The sequence below is a fragment of the Pleurodeles waltl genome, chromosome 1_1 (genome assembly GCF_031143425.1).
Source record: "Pleurodeles waltl isolate 20211129_DDA chromosome 1_1, aPleWal1.hap1.20221129, whole genome shotgun sequence".
NCBI classification, from domain to species: Eukaryota; Metazoa; Chordata; class Amphibia; order Caudata; family Salamandridae; genus Pleurodeles; species Pleurodeles waltl.
Window position 1 is genome coordinate 786,080,977 of NC_090436.1, and position 17,282 is coordinate 786,098,258.

The 17,282-nt window shown below is 42.4% G+C and overlaps 1 protein-coding gene across 2 annotated transcripts in view; it reads left to right on the forward strand.

Moving 5' to 3' along the window:
* Nucleotides 1-17,282, forward strand: part of PTCH1 (patched 1) — a 100,497-nt gene that overhangs the window by 49,473 nt on the left and 33,742 nt on the right. For both annotated transcript variants that reach the window (XM_069227945.1, XM_069227937.1), the window contains exons 3-10: nt 5,118-5,307; nt 5,905-5,977; nt 6,157-6,248; nt 8,037-8,238; nt 11,116-11,237; nt 14,265-14,412; nt 16,575-16,706; nt 16,870-17,025. In XM_069227945.1, coding sequence (XP_069084046.1) covers nt 5,118-5,307; nt 5,905-5,977; nt 6,157-6,248; nt 8,037-8,238; nt 11,116-11,237; nt 14,265-14,412; nt 16,575-16,706; nt 16,870-17,025 — 1,115 coding nt within the window. The remainder of the gene's footprint in view (nt 1-5,117; nt 5,308-5,904; nt 5,978-6,156; nt 6,249-8,036; nt 8,239-11,115; nt 11,238-14,264; nt 14,413-16,574; nt 16,707-16,869; nt 17,026-17,282) is intronic.

Consider the following 17,282-nt stretch of genomic DNA (forward strand, 5'->3'; position numbering starts at 1 on the left):
CCTTCTCCTTCCAGATCCTGCAGCAGATTTATAGAGGATGGGTGGGGTGCAAGCATACAGCTCTATCTCATGCCTATCGGAGGGCTCATTCAAGGGTAACCCAGCTTTAGTTAATTTGAGCCAACATATCGCGGGGATTAAACGTTGGTGCTGAACTGTAATCGCACACCACCTTCCAATGTGTGCTGCCTAGCTAGCTGCCTGGTTTATTTTTCCTTTTCAAAGAGGAGGCCCCCCCAACCACCACGTAAACAACCATGCCGCCTTTCCCTTTGCCTCACAATCATCTTGCTCTACCTTGTGCCTAAATTATGCTTGTTTCTTCCTTTCAGTTCACTTGCTGTACTTAGTCCTATCTATTAGGCGCTGAGTGTCACCTTCTATTCAGCTTGGTTGTAGTGACAGTTCTACATACTTGAGTTGTCCCTGTGCAAACCTCTCACGTCCTCACCACAGAAGTGTTTATTACTTTTTCCTACTCAAAATGGAAAACGGTACAACTCAGAATAGAATGTGCATGTTACGATTGGTTCCTGGGAAGTATTACTTTCAAAGTTGCATCTTGGTGTGACAGTTTAAAAATGTTGAAATACCTTAAGCAAACTTTTGCTGGCCTAATAGTTTCTATCCTGGTTGGATAGATGTTGGCTACTGGGAAGGCCTGCTCTTCTATCTTGTGGACTTCCAGCCTTCTCAAAAGCCTCATTAGGCACAATTAATGGTGATCCTATTTTGCAGTTTCCCCCTAGTCAGAAGAATTTTGCGGTGTCGGAAATGCTGGGAAACCTTGGTTCTCTGCTTAACAAATTGAGCCTTATTCCAATCTTGATTGTAGTCCCAAGTTACCCAGCTCACCATCACGTGGTTTTTCTGTGTATGCCAGTCATCTTTCTTGCCTTTGCGAACAAATTTCCAGAGATCGAGGCAGTCGTAGGCTCAAGATCAAACTAATGGAACCAACTATGCCCTATGTTCCCAAAATATGCTTTATGCCATCTCCAAATGTTTCAATAACAACAGTAAGAGTTGTATTGAATTCTTCCAAGAGATCCTCACTAGCGGCATCTTGATACTCTTCACGGGCTACCAGTAGACAAAAGAATCCAATTCAAAGTGCTCACCAGTTGTCACAAAGCCATATGAGTCTTTTCCTCCCTTCATAAAAGACGTGATCCAGTTCCACAATCTAAACCGCTATCTACTGTCGCCCAACGCATGCTTGCTGAAAGTCCAGAAAATGTGCAAACTCGGACGAGAAGGGCGCTCCTTCTCTAGTGCAGTCTGTGGTGGAATTCGCTTCCTGGTTATCTAAGGACAACAAATCATCGGACTTTCAGAAAACTGCTTGAGGTTGCTGTATTACCAGTGGACACGTTCACTTATTTAGTCATGAAAGCATTCTACTCCGTTTACTTACATTAATTAGGTTTACCTCTTATGCAGCTCTTGCACCAGGACATCATTTTTTGAGCTGTCATCATTTTTACAGACTACAATAATGTCACACATTCGTGGGCACTCTCTTGAGGGGTTTTGTGACCTTATGGAAAACGTACTGTGTTGCATTGTTTTCATATTGGGGGGGTCGCTGGGGGGAAAAGGACGAAGATCTTCTTCAGTTCAGTTATCTGGTGTCCTTTTTCACTGTCTACGCGGACATGGTCCCAACTTCATTGTAACTTAACATGCTTGAGATCAAAACCTCACAAGCAGGGATTCCTAATTCACCTTCCCTCGATAAACTGGGGTCGTCACCAAAGGATGCACCAGTAGTTAGTCGTTGTCCAGGGTTGAAGTCTTGTTAGTGGAAACCATATTACTCTCCATTTTTGTGTCTGTACAGCAACGATCTTCACCTCCAAGACACTTGTTCGCTAATAGAGAATGTCTAGATTGCTTGATGCACTTACTAGTGGTACAACATCCTTCTAGCTAAGTGTGGGTAGTCAGTGTAGAGTGTGTATGTGTTTTTTTTTTTTTTTTTTTTTTTTTTTTTTTGTGCCCACCTTCTGCAACATTGTTATAATCCTAGATGCTGATTTAAGGGATATATATATCATTTTTTTTATTTATTTTTTTAGGTTTGACGTGTTATATCACTTGTACCCTTCATGGCTAATTGTATTCTATGCATACCGTAAGCAGCTTTGTTTCAACATCTTTCATTCATTTAATTATTTGGCCCTGGAACCTTCACCAATGGCTTAGGCCTTTGTTGGTCACATCTTGTATGAGCACACTGGTGTCAATCTCACCTTCTTACTATTGGTGGTTTGTTTGGCTGTATCCTGCTTGCACTAGAATGCACAGGGGGGACTGTTTTACATCTGTGTAAACTTGTCACACATTTATGTTTGAGCCATGCATTGTGATTCTCTTTCAGGGGCTCTGTAGTCAATACGCACCCTCAATTTGTTTTGCATAACAAAGTATATCTATCATGCCTACTTGATAAACCTACCTCCATTTCTGTGGCTGCATATATTTATCACATACCATTAGGTCGCTGTTTTCTGTAAAAAGAGGCAAGTTAGTCTTTTTGGACCTCTAGTATCTGTTTACGGTATTGTTGCCTTGGAAAAGGGTCGATGGGACATTCTGATGGGGATAAAATTGCGAATGCTGTTGTGTTTTGTTTTGTACCTCTTGGCTTTGCCACTGCTTGTTTTGCTTAGTTTTGTTGCTGCATGACTATCAAATTTATAGGCAATAGATGTCTCTCCCTCCCCCCCCCCCCCCCCCCCCCCCCCCCCCCCCGTGAGGTCCTAAAGGGGACTGTGCCAGGAATGAAACCAAAATACAATACTTTCCGGTTTGGTGTTTTTTTTTTAAATGGTTGGGGTGATTTGCTGTAGCCAGGTTAGTTCTGATGCCCTCTTTTGCTCTTTCGTTAGATGTACGTTTTAGTATCCAGTGTTAATGTTTCTAAGCTTTGGATTGATACTCTTATCAGCATTTGCTTGGAATCTGGCGTGGTCACTTTTTGACTTCCTAATGGCCTCACTGCATATGTTCGTATGGCATAATAATGGCCCCTTGCGACTATTTAGGTTTTTGGGATAAGTTTTTCCATACCTCTGCCTACTAATGATGCCTATAGGCCTGGAGCATAAAAACGTGTTTTGAAATGCACTCTTGAGTCCAGTGGCAGATGAGACGGACATCAACCACCTCATTGACTGGATGGTCTTAGTTCGGTGCATGTTAAAACATCCCAAGTACGAGATGGGTTCACCTATTTACATCCTGCCTCACTGGTGCAGATAAACCTTTCTACAAAAAAACAAAAAAAAGAACCTCACATGTAGCATATTGGACGCTTCTCTAACCTGTGGTGCGCTGTGCCAGCCCACTATTTAATGCGGAGCTTTGCAGCTAGAAAGTTATGTACTAAATACTGCTAAGTATCGAAATGACTTCAAGACTGTCATGCTGCACCCCCAACATTAAGTTTCAGGGATTTGTAAAGCAGGCATTCTCTCCTCCTCACGCCCCCTCTTTTTTTTCTGCGCTCCTGACACTGTTTTTGGCGATATGTTGCCATATAAGGTTTGAGAATTCCTTAGATTATATTTCCTTGCTCATGCACTATTGCCCCTTAAACCAAAGGAAACTTTCTTTTGTTTAAAAATGCTGCTATTAACGGCCTAGGTGTGGGAGCATCAACGAACTAGTAGCTGCTTACAGTGGAAGAAAAAATTGACAACTATATATGGAAAAAGTAATTGGCATGTGCTCACTTATCGGTGTGTTTGTGGCGGTGGACACATGACCAGCTAATAATTTGAGCCGAGCACTAAACAAGCTATTAATATAAACCCATATGTGGATTGTTTGATGCATGTGTACATGTCCAGGCAGCCACTTTGAATATTTGAAGTCATGAAAGTATAGTATTTTACTTGGTGCACTGTTGCACCAGAAATGTGATTTGTCCAGCGCCTTGTTGCAGAACGGATGGACCATGCTGTGTAGCAGGAGCCCTGTGCACTGTGACACAAGTGTTGAACCTCCGGGCTGTTCTTATACGTTAGGAAATAGGAATGATCTATTTTGAACGACTTAACTCGTAGGACTCGCGTCTGTAGTGATCATCCCATTACAGCTTCAGTGAGAAGGTTCTGACCGGGAACGATCTTTATTGGCATTAGCATTATTCTAATCATTTAAATGAATGATATCACTATTTTGGGTTTGCCAACATCTCTGAACTTCAGTAGTTGATGGGTGGAAAAGCTCGTAAGCCTAACGAGGTTCTGAGGCCCATTTCAAGGGTTCTGGAAAAATTCAGTTCTGTAGTAAAACTATTTAATAGGTGACACTTTACTTTTGCTGCTTTCCACTCCAGGACCTAGGAGTGATGTTCCATGGGATACCTGCTTTTATGGGCTACCACCCCCCAAACAAAGTGGAAAACATGGTTCTTAGAAAATGTTGAGCAGTGTTCCATTGATACATTTTTTTATACCCTTGGCACGAAGATTTTATAAGTTTTTGTATTAGACTCTGTTGATTGTCAAACTAGCAATTATGCATGTGCACAAGTATCCTTCTAGATGTCGTTGGAGTTTAGACGGTGGGCAGAGTAGTGTCGTGACGGAATCTGCGTACCTCTGTACTCATTTTTAAGAGCTTCTGAGATCATACTTAAAGACCTTTTAGAAAATGGCCTGTGTACTTGAGGTGTTTTCTAATTCAATCGTACATTCTTCATGAATGCAATTAAATAAGTTGTTTCTTGCTGTGACGGTTACTATGCTTGTTAAGACATTCGAGATAAATGGCATCTAATAAAATAGATAATTTTATCAGACCAGCAAAGAGTACAAACTTGATTAAACCGATTTCAGGAGTGTGATTGCTGCTCCTGCAGTTCTAGCATCTTGGGTTGACTGTGTGTTTGTTGAAATCGCTTAAGGACAATTGTCTATATAATGGCTTAGTTTACTGAAGATGGTCTACCAAAAGCCTCATGGTTGAAATTTCACTTTCACTAGGAGAGCATTTTTTTGGAATGTGGTTTGATACTATGATGTGGAAACTCCTCATATATGGTTTTGTCGGTTTTAAGAACAGCCTCTCTAAGTTGACTATAAAATCGTTTGTTTTTCCAATAGTTGGTGGACGAGTGAGTCGGGAATTAAACTACACACGCCAGAAGATAGGAGAGGAGGCCATGTTTAATCCCCAGCTCATGATTCAAACACCGCAAGAAGATGGTGCTAATGTACTAACCTCTGAAGCGCTTCGACAACACCTCCAGTCTGCACTTGAAGCCAGTAGGGTCCAAGTCTACATGTATAACAGGTAAATCATGGTAGTGTGGATTGTCGTGTGTGCTATACTAAGAGCAGGTATGATGTTAAGAGACTGTGCTGCTATAATGCGTGTCTGGGTTGCGGAAGACGAGAGACCACAATTTTGAAGAGTGTTTTGTAAATATTTACTTTAATGTCTGATGGAAAGAAGGCATTAAGACCAAATGGCGTTGATAAAGGGGCGGCAGACAGGTGTATAGAGCAGATGCAGGAGGCCTAATTTGTTATTTCCTGTTGTTCCACTTGCAGCTCTAATTTAATATATGCAGATCATTTGTGTGGAATTAATTTGTGATTGTGTGTCTCAAAGATGGCTTGATTGAATTTTATTAAACCGCTGTCAGTTATTCATGAAAGCAGTGTTCCGGCAAAACAGTTAAGCTTTTCTGTTTTTTCTGATTTGTATTTAAAAAAAAATATATATATTCTTCAGGTGACGTGCTGTTTAAATAGAGGGTGTTGTTATTCCTCATCATTGCTAGGTCATTGTACTGCTTGTGGGTGCATTGGTAGTGGGATGGGTCAGAGTAGGAGGGTAACTGCTTTTAAAAGGGCAGCCAATAAGTCTGTTTTTTTGTGGTTTTAGGCAATGGAAATTGGAACAGTTATGCTATAAATCCGGAGAACTTATCACAGAAGCTGGCTACATGGTGAACAACGTATGTATGCAGTCTTCTCCAATACTCGCTTTCCATTCTGTGTTACCTTTGTAACTTCTGTAATGTTTCTTAAGTTCTTCTCTCCTTGGGTTCCTACTGGGGTGTCTTATTCGTGTTCCTCTACTTTCCTGTTTGGTGTCAAGGCACCTGATTAGTTTTTTTGTTTTTTGTGTGTGCAGATCATTGAATCTCTGTATCCGTGTTTGGTGATCACACCTTTGGACTGTTTCTGGGAGGGTGCTAAACTACAAACTGGAACAGCATATCTACCGTAAGTTCTCACTTTCCTCTCTTTATGGACCTAGGTCTCTTGTTTCACTGCGAACATGACCTGGGGCATGTGAGATTTGTTTTTATCTTGGTCTTAAAAGTGTAGTCGTTTAAAAAGAAAAAAAAGCTCGTCACCTGAAAGGCCACCCAAAGAGTAGTCTCAACCCATAGTTTTTACTTCTAAATAATGTGCCCTGCTTGTTACCTTCAGGCGCTTTTTACCCTGGCGTACCGCAGTGCAGCAAAGAACATACTCTGTGGGGATGGAGCCATCTCTTGCTGGTCGTCTTTGGCGCTGATGTATATTTCAGCGCATACATTGCACCACGTTAACAAACCGGGCGATCGGAGCAGGGGGTAGAGACGGCTTCCCCTCCCTTTTAGCAAGATTTTCCAAACTATGGACTGTAGAAGCCTCCATCTCTCACACCTGGGCTTGTTTTCTCCTCCCTCCACCACTTGCTCAGCTGAGCCTCTACGCCCCCCCCCCCCCGACCCCGCCCACGCCCAAAAAAAAAGCCGCCTGCTGCTCTAACACTACGGAGCAAACGCCACCTCATAGTCTGCGTCAGAATATGTCCTGCGGCGAAATATCCGCAGATCTCTTCATTGAATGTGGATTCTTCGTCCTCGTGCTGGTCGCTGCTTGTGCTTTGGGCAGGATGTGCACCAGCGCCTCTGTCCGTGTTAGGGAGAGTGAGCTAGCTGCGCTTGTAGGGCAGGTCAACAAAAATCTGGTAAAGCTGTGCTGTGCGCTTCGAAAGCTGGAGCAAGGATTGGATGCATATCTGATGAGCAGATAACAGGGAGAGCAGAGGGGAGGTTTTAGGAGAACTGACAGCGACGCTGGTTGTTGCAGAAGCAAGATCGCTGGGTATTTGCCAAGCTGTCAATGGGTGTGGAGTAAGGTATCATTAGTGTGGCAACCAAGATCTTATTTTTCTGTCCATGTACATATTAATTATTATCCTGTGCGAACTGCATTTCGAGCTTTCAACTCCTCCTCCGGGTATGTATAGCTGGAGAGCGGTTTATGCCCTAAAATAGTGATCCTTACTGCAACACTTTTGTAGGTTGTAAAAGTTACCATTTGTCATTGGATACATCATTCACCCTCCCAAGTATGCCAGTGGAATGATGTTTGACTCCCTTCCAAGGCTGTATAATTTCACAATTAAACTTTGAGTCCTCGGGGTGATTGCACAATATGCCGTTTTTTATTAATTTGGCCGACCCGACGTGATGATAAAACGTGCACTTTCTCCAGTTCTAAACTCGGCCTCAGCTTGCCCCCTGGAGCCTGCTCCGCCTGCAGACGTCCCTTCGGTTCCCCCTCTCGTGAGCTTCAGTGCTGGTGCTTTCCATGAACCGGCTTCTGCTGAGGTGGAACTTCTGAGCGCCGCAGCGACGGTGGCTGGTTTCCTTCTGGCCGGCTGCATGTGGTTGACTCTGCTGCCGCGTGTGTGTTCGTTTTCTTTTTAAGTCGTTTACTGTATGCTCGCTTCATTTTGGAAGGTACCCCTCAGCTAAGGTTTGAGTAAAGGTTTTAAAATGTTGAAAAACAGATCTGTGCAGGGCCGCTTGCGGTTCTGCGTTCGACCGCAAAACGACCTCCTTACTGATAGTGCGCGGATCGGTTATCCACAGCTGCGGAAAAGAGACTTCTTGGATTCAAAGTAATACAAAGCTCATCTATCTTGAGGTGTCAAAGAATATGCTATACATATATATAATTTGTTTGATTTTTAAGATTTTCTTGATCAGGTTCTTTAAATGTTTTGTTTTACAGAGGAAAGCATGCTCCTTTGCAGTGGACACAGTTCGACCCTTTGGAATTCCTGGAGGATTTAAAGAAAATAAATTACCAGACGGACAGCTGGGAGGAAATGCTTAACAAGGCGGAGGTCGGCCAGGGTTATATGAACCGGCCATGCCTGAATCCCACAGATCCCGAATGTCCTGTGACTGCCCCCAACAAAAATTCAACCATAGTAAGTTTGCAGGTCTCGCGTGTGTGGCGTTATAAGAAACACAAACAAGGAAAAAAAAAAAAACACGGATTTTGGGCTATATGCAGAATTGTTCTGAATGAAGTAGGCCGTGGCATTGAGATTTCTGAACACGTTTATATTTGGGCCTTAGCAGCACTGCGGCCTCACACATAATGTTAATTGTATAGTAAATGTCGAACAGGCTTTGGGTCCACCACGTTCAGTAATTGGCTTTCTTCAAGCAGCCTCTTCCTTCCCCTCACTGGAGACTTTGTCAAGTATTGCCTTAGGCCAGTGGGATATTCCTGTCACCTAATGTCCCTGGCTGTGCAGCTATATCGTTCCTGCTGCACTCCAATCAAACCGAACTAGGAACTTTACAACTCTAGTCCGCTTTCCACCTTTGATGGCGGCTTCTCATTTGTCATGCTTTGATGTTCTAATGTTACATGAGAGAGCACATTAAACACAGATATTTGCTATGCCAGGGTTTGTTTGAAATAGGTGTATATTTGAAATCAGTGCATAAAACTCCAAGTAGCTTGTATCTTGTCCCTCCAACCCCCACAGTGTATGGGGTTGCCGATTGCCCACCTCATAGAAACATTACGATTCTTGTCAGGGTAGACCCTCAAATTCTTTACATTAACCTGAACTCAATCCCTGGAGCAATGGTACAGAGCAGACATGCTCAACTTAGGGCATTGTGTAAAGTATTTATGCAGTACAACACAGTAAGTAAAAATGCAAAACAATAAATCCCAAACCAAATTAGGAAAGTTGAGTGAAATGTAGTGAAGAAAATTACAAAAATCCAATAAGGCCAACTGGAGATATGAATGTCGAATTTTAGATTGAAATGGTGTGTTGGAGCGCAGTTCAGATAGACCAAACAGGTTTGTTTCGGTCAAATATTTTACCTTCTGGCTTAGTCTTTTAAGTCTCACCGGTTGGAAGAAAGTTTTCAGGTTTCCAAACATTCTTCTGGTGCCCAAACAGCCACAGGAGTACACTTCAGAAGTTCCCCAGGACCTCATGTTAGGTACTTGGAGACTGCCGGGGTGTCGGGCAGAGGCCAGCAGAAGGGGCATGTCCAGGTGCCAGTGGTTAGCTTGGTATTTCCTTGAAAAAAGGCTTTTGCAGTTTGTTGGAGCCAAACAGAATGCCATCCAACTGACCCTTGCAATCTACTTTTCGTGGTTACAAGCGGGAGCAGGTCCAGCCCTTGGGGACTTCTTTTGGGTCACAGACAGCAGCTCCAATTCTCTTCTGATCTTCACACAGGCTCAGAGTGTTCTGAAGAGAGTGTCTCTGGCTGCAGTATTTATGCCTTACACAAGCTAGTGGGTGGGTCGGAGGGGGGTGGGATCTGAAGTTCCTGAGGTCAACCTTTCCCACTTTATCGGTCCTTGTTGGCCTTACTGCAAGAAGGCTCTCAATGCTGTCAGGGCATTTTCAGCATGGTGAAAGTCCTTAGCTACGCTAAACTTGGGTTGTGTGTGTGTGTGTGTATGGAAATGTAAATGTTATAACACAGGGCTTTACCCAGCGGGCACAATGATTTTACAACACATGCAATACAGTTGTTTTGTCATATACCATTTGTGTGTTTTTTTTTTTTTTTTTTTTTTTAAATATATATAATATACTCCTTACCTCACTTTACATCTTCCCAGCTCTAAGCCCCTTATCTCCTTTTACCTTCACTGAACCCTAAAATCACTTACTTCTATCCACCTTGAACCCTAAAAGCTCTTTATCTCCCTTTACTTGCTACTAAACCCTAAAAAAAAAAAAACCTCCTCCATTACTCCCTGAACCCTTGCCTATCCCTTAAATTATTTTTAAATTCCCTAATTATGACATAAAAAATATACTTATCTGTGTGGTAAAGTACCAAAAAAGGACCTGTATTGTACCTTCCTCCGTGGTACAGGCTGAATAATGCATATGTCAGAAGGAAGTCATCAGTGCCCCCCCCCCCCCCAACAGACCCACACACACACCTAAAATTAAAATCCTGTCTTGTAGGACAAAAGCAGGGACCTTCGGAAACCAAACAGGGTGGGGAAGGGGGTTCACAAGAATTGTCTTGGCATCCTGTTCCATTCCTTTAAAATGTGTCCCAAGTATTAGATATGGTTCAACAGACTTGTCAAGGAGTATTTGACAGTGCTGTCACAGGATGTCCACAGCACCCGTGCTGAATATTCAGGTGAGTTCAGAGGAGTAACCTCTGCCCATTCAGGTCAGCCTATTTACCCTGGGAAGCGTTTCACCTCACCTGTTCAAGGCTGAATATAGGCAGGGAGCTAGCAGAGGTTTACACTAATTAGCCTTCTGACAATTCAGACAGGTAAAGGGTAACTTTCTAAAAGTTAATTTTCCTTAATCTTTATCAGAAATCTGAGTATACCACTGAATTGGATTGTAATAATTATTAGAAATATTGGTTTAATTCATCTTCTTGCTGATCCCATTCCTGAGATGCAGTATTAGATTTCCAGTCTGTATTTTAATTTTCTACACCTGCCAGAGTTAAAATCGCTTTTAGGGCCTGATCACTGTAGGGTCACGGTTAGCATTTATTTTCTACATGTCCCTCAAATGGTAGGCCATGTTTCATTTTGTCCCACTAGTGGGTGGATCAAAAAGTGCTGCAGTCCACAGGTGACAACTTTATACCATATACTATAGCCTTACAGACAAGTTAAAAATGCCAATGTAGGATTAGCCACTTTCTTCAGGTTTCACAGTAGCAGTGCCCTAGTGTGCAAAAAATAACAATAAAATAGAGTCCAAAAAGGTGAAAAATCGGTGATTTCATAAATCCGTAATTTTATTATTTTTCTTTTTCTTTACTTTTGTGGCCTTTAGCCTCCTGACGTGGCACTTATTTTGAGTGGTGGATGCTATGGACTGTCGAAAAAGTACATGCGCTGGCAAGAAGAACTGATTGTGGGTGGTACTGTCAAGAACACCAATGGAACACTCCTCAGGTATATGGTTTTAAAGTTGCTTTTTATGTACTTTAGTAGACCTTTTAACAAAACCTTGGTCGATGGTGTACAGTCTAGCTTGCGCCACTACGTTCTATTATTGCTTCAGACAGTACTTAATGCACTCCTAAATCGGTGCAAGTGGCAGACTCTAAATGGAAGTAGCTAGAACGCTTTATACTATTTAAAAGCTATTTGCTAAACAGAATTTTTTGCTTCCTGGTTAATGTTCAAGTTGTTGCTGACTACATTTATTATAATCAAGTTGCAGTGAGTTAAAGCTTCCAAAAGGGGTGGGTTTGGTGATGGCATGTATGTTAGGCTCTTCCATTAGTAATGATCTCAAAATCCTGAGTGAGTCAGGTCCAGTGTTTTTTGCTTCAAGCGCTTATTTTTATTACTTCTGAAGGTGCTTTTAGCTAGCATCCAGTTGGAAACTACAGAAATGCTTGTTGGAATATAGACATTTGGTCTAAAGTTTCTTATGTTACCGAAACCTGTGTAAGGGTTTTTCTACCTTATTTAATTTCCTGGCCATGTCTCCATCTCTGTGCACCTTTTTTTTCTGGGAGATTTGAGTATCAAAGTATTGTCACGGTTGGTTGTATTCCATATAATAGGTATAATCTTTGCGGTGTCTCCTGTATACGAGTGTGTATTTCATTGTACAAGGTGAATTGTTGTCCGGTGTATGGCCTGTAATGCCTGTCTAATCAAAAGTTTTAGATCTGGTTTGCAACAATGCTCTGCTGCTTTCAGTGTGTCACCTCGTGTATGAATAGGCCTATGTTGATTTAGTGTGTGCGGGGTCATCATGTGTAAAGTTAATTGTATTTTTGGGTGTTTACTCCTAAGTAACCATCATTAACTGTGTGTATGCATTGTACGTGCATGTGCTGGGTGGTTTTGAATAAGTGTTCTTTTTTGCTGTGTGGAAGATGAACGTGTAAGAAGGAGAGGCAAATATTTTTTGGGCGGAAACCCTTTCCAAGATATATGGCATTAATAGTGTTCTTGGGATCTCGGAGTAGATAAGTTTGTCCCGGTGTCTTTACGCAAGCTTGTTGTGGGTAGAAACTTAAGCTGCTGTTGAGGTTGCTTTGCTTTGTTGTTGTGCTCATGAGTTCCTGAATGAATGATTGACTAAGAGGTCAAGTTGTATTTAGTTATTCCCTGATAGCCATTCTGAATTTTAATCCGATGATCCAATGTATGAGAGGCTTTTATTTTTAATCTTGATAAGCAGTACATTGTAATTTCTGTCATTTTTGTGTTTGCAGTTTTATGAAGCGTTCTTGGCCCAGGGCATAAGAGCACTTTACGCAAAAAAACAGATTACATTCTACATTTTTGGGGGTGGGATGGGGCATTGAGCTACTTGCCCAGAAACGTAGGATGTTGAGCCTGGATCTGGACTCGGACCTGGTTTCCTAGTTCCAAGGTCGGCAATGCTGGCCAAATTTATCCCTTTATCTTTCTGTAACAATAGTCTTAACAGGAATAACTTATTACCTTTTTGTCCTGGCATTACTTCTGTGATATATAAAAAAAAATTTAATACACCATTAAGATTCTGAGGATGCACTTAACTTGAATTAAAGAATGTTAAGGTGTTTTAACTTTATTACGATCCATCCATACGTTAAAACCAAGTCACTCTACTCTTTCCATATTCAAAGGTGCTTGCAATTTGAGTCCATAGTTCTTTCTGATGTGTGTGTGTGTGTGTGTGTGTGTGTGTGTGTATATATATATATATATACCTAGCCGAACAGTTGTGAAGCACTGTACAGGGTACCCTCAAAGGGAAAAATACAGTGAACGAATGACTGGAAGGGGACCTGGGTTTGGGAAGTCGAGGACTGTCACTGCATCAAGTAGTGTTGATTCAAAGCGTGGTTTCAGACATTTTCTAAATTAGAACACTGTTGCTCTGGCCCTGATGACTATGGGAATGTTGTTCCAGATCCTGGGTGCATGGTTGGAGAAGCCTCGACCCCCCCCCCCCCCCCCCCCCAGTCTGATGGTGCCTTGGTTGCCGGTGTGCAGCACTGATTCGCATCTGTCTTTTTAAATCTATTTAGGTGCGTGATCATGCTGTAATGTAAATTGTCTCTTTCTCACGTATTGCCCTCAAGAGCAACAGAATCATTCACTGTTGTCCCCGTCTTCCACCAAGTGGCGTGTCCACTCTCCCCAGTTATCCCATATTAAGAGTTTTCCTGTTTCGAGGTTGTGTGGACTCAGCCTGTTGTGATCAGTAGATCCGCAGCTCGTGCCCTGCATTTGCTGCTCACATTAGGATAGGCAGCGTATAGGCCTTCCAGCCACATTCACGTTTCTCGAGAACTTTATTTGGTGCTCCACTTGTCTCCCTGACACCCCGCACACTGCTTATTTAGGAGTTAAGCACAGTTTTTGATTGGTCGAATTGCGTTACACAATGTTTTGGGTTGCTGCCTTTCTCGCCGACCTCCAGTTCCTTCAGGTGCATACATGGGCGTCCTGGAAAGGGCGGGGCTTGCCTGTCGGTGGCCTGCGGGCCTAGAACATGCAGTTCTGTGCAGACCGTGATTGTATAACCTGGGAGAGGGGTGCAATGCGTTTCAGTTAAACAATAATTATCCTTTGTTTACTTTACTGATTCTGCAGCGTGTCCGGTGTACGTCTGGTAATTCTCTTCAGGCGGAGCCAAGCGCTTCGCAGTCCTAGACTAGCCTTTTGCGCCTGGCCCTGCGAAAGTCAATCTACTTTAAGTATCTGTTCTTCGCTTCCTGTTTAATAGGGAGAAAAGGAAATGGGTTATTTCATTTGTATGGAAGTGCTTTAGCACCTGGCCTACGTGACCTTCTTTATAAGTGATAAAGTTCCGCTTGTACGGTTGGCCCAGGTTGCTTTCCGATCTCCATTCATAGATGTTTGATACTTCTTATTAAATGTTTTCAAAGTGCTCCTTTCTGGCTTGGCGGGAAAAAAAAGCCGCCTGCTCATGTGTTTCTACTCTTCTCTCCCCATGGTGACTTACAGTGCCCAAGCTTTGCAGACCATGTTCCAGTTAATGACCCCCAAACAAATGTATGAGCACTTCAGGGAATACGAGGAGGCTTCACACAGCAACTGGAATGAAGACAAGGCCGCAGCCATTCTTGAGGCCTGGCAGAGGATGTATGTTGAGGTAATAACCATTTCTCTTTGGCTCTGTTCAGTTTCGTTCTGGCTGCCTTGGAAAGATAGTCTGCTCTTTTTCCCCACCATTCACCTCTGTAACTAAGAAAGCAGTGACTATTTGGTTTGCGAGTTAATAACTTGAGATTGCTGATGATTATACAAATACGTTTTAGCGGTCGCTCTAACAACTCAAGTGATCCAACTTGCATTATTTTTTTCAACCACCTTTTTTCTGCTTCTGTCACCATTTTAGGCTGCCTCGATAATAAAACGCATTTCATTTTCTCTCAAATTGAGATCCTCTGATAGATTGAAACAACTCAGGCTATCCTTTTGTCCCAAACTTTAGAAGGGCCCAGAGATGTTTTTCCTTGAACCAGAAAGTTGAATGAATCCTTTAAATGCAAGGGTTAATGCAGCTCGGTCCAGTCTATTATAGTTGGCCCATCTTGTAGGGCGCAGCTCGATGCTCTCATCTGTAGATCTGTGGTTATGTATAGTTTTCACTTAAGGTGTTGGGCTACCCAATAAGCATCTTCTGTTTTCTCCTACATAAAACCTGGCTCGTGCTGTCTTGGTAGCTTACTAATAAACTGCAAGGGCCTACTTATTTTATTTTCTGATCTCTTGGCGTTCTGAATCAAGTTAAATGGTGTGACCTGTAAACTCAGTCTCCTTCTGTGCTTTCCCTTTGTGTTCTAAACAAAAGTATAACTCGAACAACTAAATGTCTTGTGCATATGAAGTATATTGAGCCACATGGAATGCGAAAGTAACATTTTGCATTAAAACGTACATTCAGTCCAGCAGTGATAACTAATTTTTAAATTACTCATTCATAACTATTTTTAGTTTATTTTAATCAGTAGCCGTATTAAGTTGAAATGTGCTCAGATTTGGCTCTATAAAACCTGCACTCTATGATGCAAAGTGATGTTAAGCAACACAGAGGTGGATGCTCTTTGTGCAGTGCTTGTTTCCCCGCTTGTTATCCTTCCTAGTGAGTTCCCCAGGGAGCGGTGATTCCTCTCCTTCACTCAGTGCTGCCCTGCGGATAGGCTGTGGCTACGAAAACGTTGTTTTCCCCTCTAGGGAGGTGCTGATTTCATGCACCTACTTTACATTATTAATCTTCGAGTACATGTAGTGTACTTAAAGGGGTGCTGATAAACGAATGAGGTTTTCCATACTTGTAAAGTCCCAAAACGAATTTTTAAAATCATGAGGTTTGCCAAATCAGTTTAGTATTCATTTTCACCGAGAAGTTGCCAGTAGTTCAGTGCTGTGCTGGGGCAGAGTAATTTTTTTTTTTTATTTTTTTTAGGAAGGTGTCTGGAAAACATTAGTGAGGCCCAGAATCTGTTCACAGCTGCAGTCCCCTTGGTGAGGTCATGTGACAAGATCTGGCCTTTGTTTCCCAGGCAGTGACCTTTTCAGGGCCGCTTGCGACCCCCACTGAACTCTCCAGTCACTTAAAAATCGAGAAAGGGAGAGCAGTGCTGCTCTGAAGAATATTTGTTGCATCATTCAGGGGGACATCTAATATAAGTACCGGCCTTCTGTAGGGTTGTTTGACAACAAAAGCATAAGTCTTGTTTTTCAAGAGTCCGAATACTCTACCAACAGACTTAAAACCACACTCTGTAACCTGCCAACCAGCAGTGCGCTATGCGTCTTTTGCAGTGCCTGGGGGCTTCTCCGCCATTTTTGTTTCACATGCGTCCCCTTTGTGGGCGGGCAGAGGTTGGGGTGGCGCACCCAAACCAGCATTGGCAAAGCCAATAGACTTGTATTCTGAGTCCTGATTAAAATATTTACTCCAACGCTTGGTGCAGTGAAAATTTAGAACAAACCATTTCTTCCTATATGCAATGCTTATATGAAATACATATTTGAATGTGTCACGATTAGGTGTGTTTTTTAAACATAAAGTACCCCCTCCTACTTTTAACATGCAAGCAGTCCCTGGGAGGAGGAACAAGGCACCAAACGTCAAATTGCAATACTACTGGGCAAAGCCAGAGCAGGCTGTATTGAAAGAATTGGTAACGGATCAAGCCCGACCTGAGCATTTTTGTTGCACATATTCACGGTCATTCATTAGGAGATGTGGTCTTGTACTCTACGTGCTTGGAGCTTTAATGACGTTTGTATTGTTTTCTCCTTCAGGTTGTTCAAAAAAGTGTTCCACAAAATTCTACTCAGAAGGTGCTCTCCTTCACTACGACTACGCTGGACGATATACTAAAGTCATTTTCTGACATCAGTGTTATCCGTGTTGCAAGTGGCTACTTATTAATGGTAAAATAAACTTTTATTTCAAGTGACTATCATTCTGTTACATTTTATAACCTTTGGGTCCGGGTTGTGTTGTGTGAAATTTTTTTGAATGGTAAATCAAGAGTACGTGTGTGTTTTGTGTGATGTTTTACGTTTATGTATTTTGTTTCTCTTCTGTCCACAGCTTGCCTATGCCTGCTTAACCATGCTGCGGTGGGACTGTGCCAAGTCTCAGGGTGCTGTGGGTCTGGCTGGAGTGTTGCTGGTTGCACTGTCTGTGGCTGCAGGATTGGGCCTGTGCTCACTGATAGGAATTTCCTTTAATGCAGCCACAACTCAGGTACTTAAGCCATTGATTCACGGGGGACACTCAAGTAGCCCTTTATTTTGGAACTGAGTCTTCGAAGGGATGCTTACCCATGACTGCCCTGATCTGGAAGTTAAAATACAAGCTTAAAGTCCTTGCTTGTATGTAATTGACCAAGGACTTGTATCCCCTAATGCAAACTATGGTCTTCCTTCACGCAGTTGTTAAAAGAATATATATGAAACCATTTTCTACATGTTTTTATACGGTGCATGAAGAGCAAATCTGTG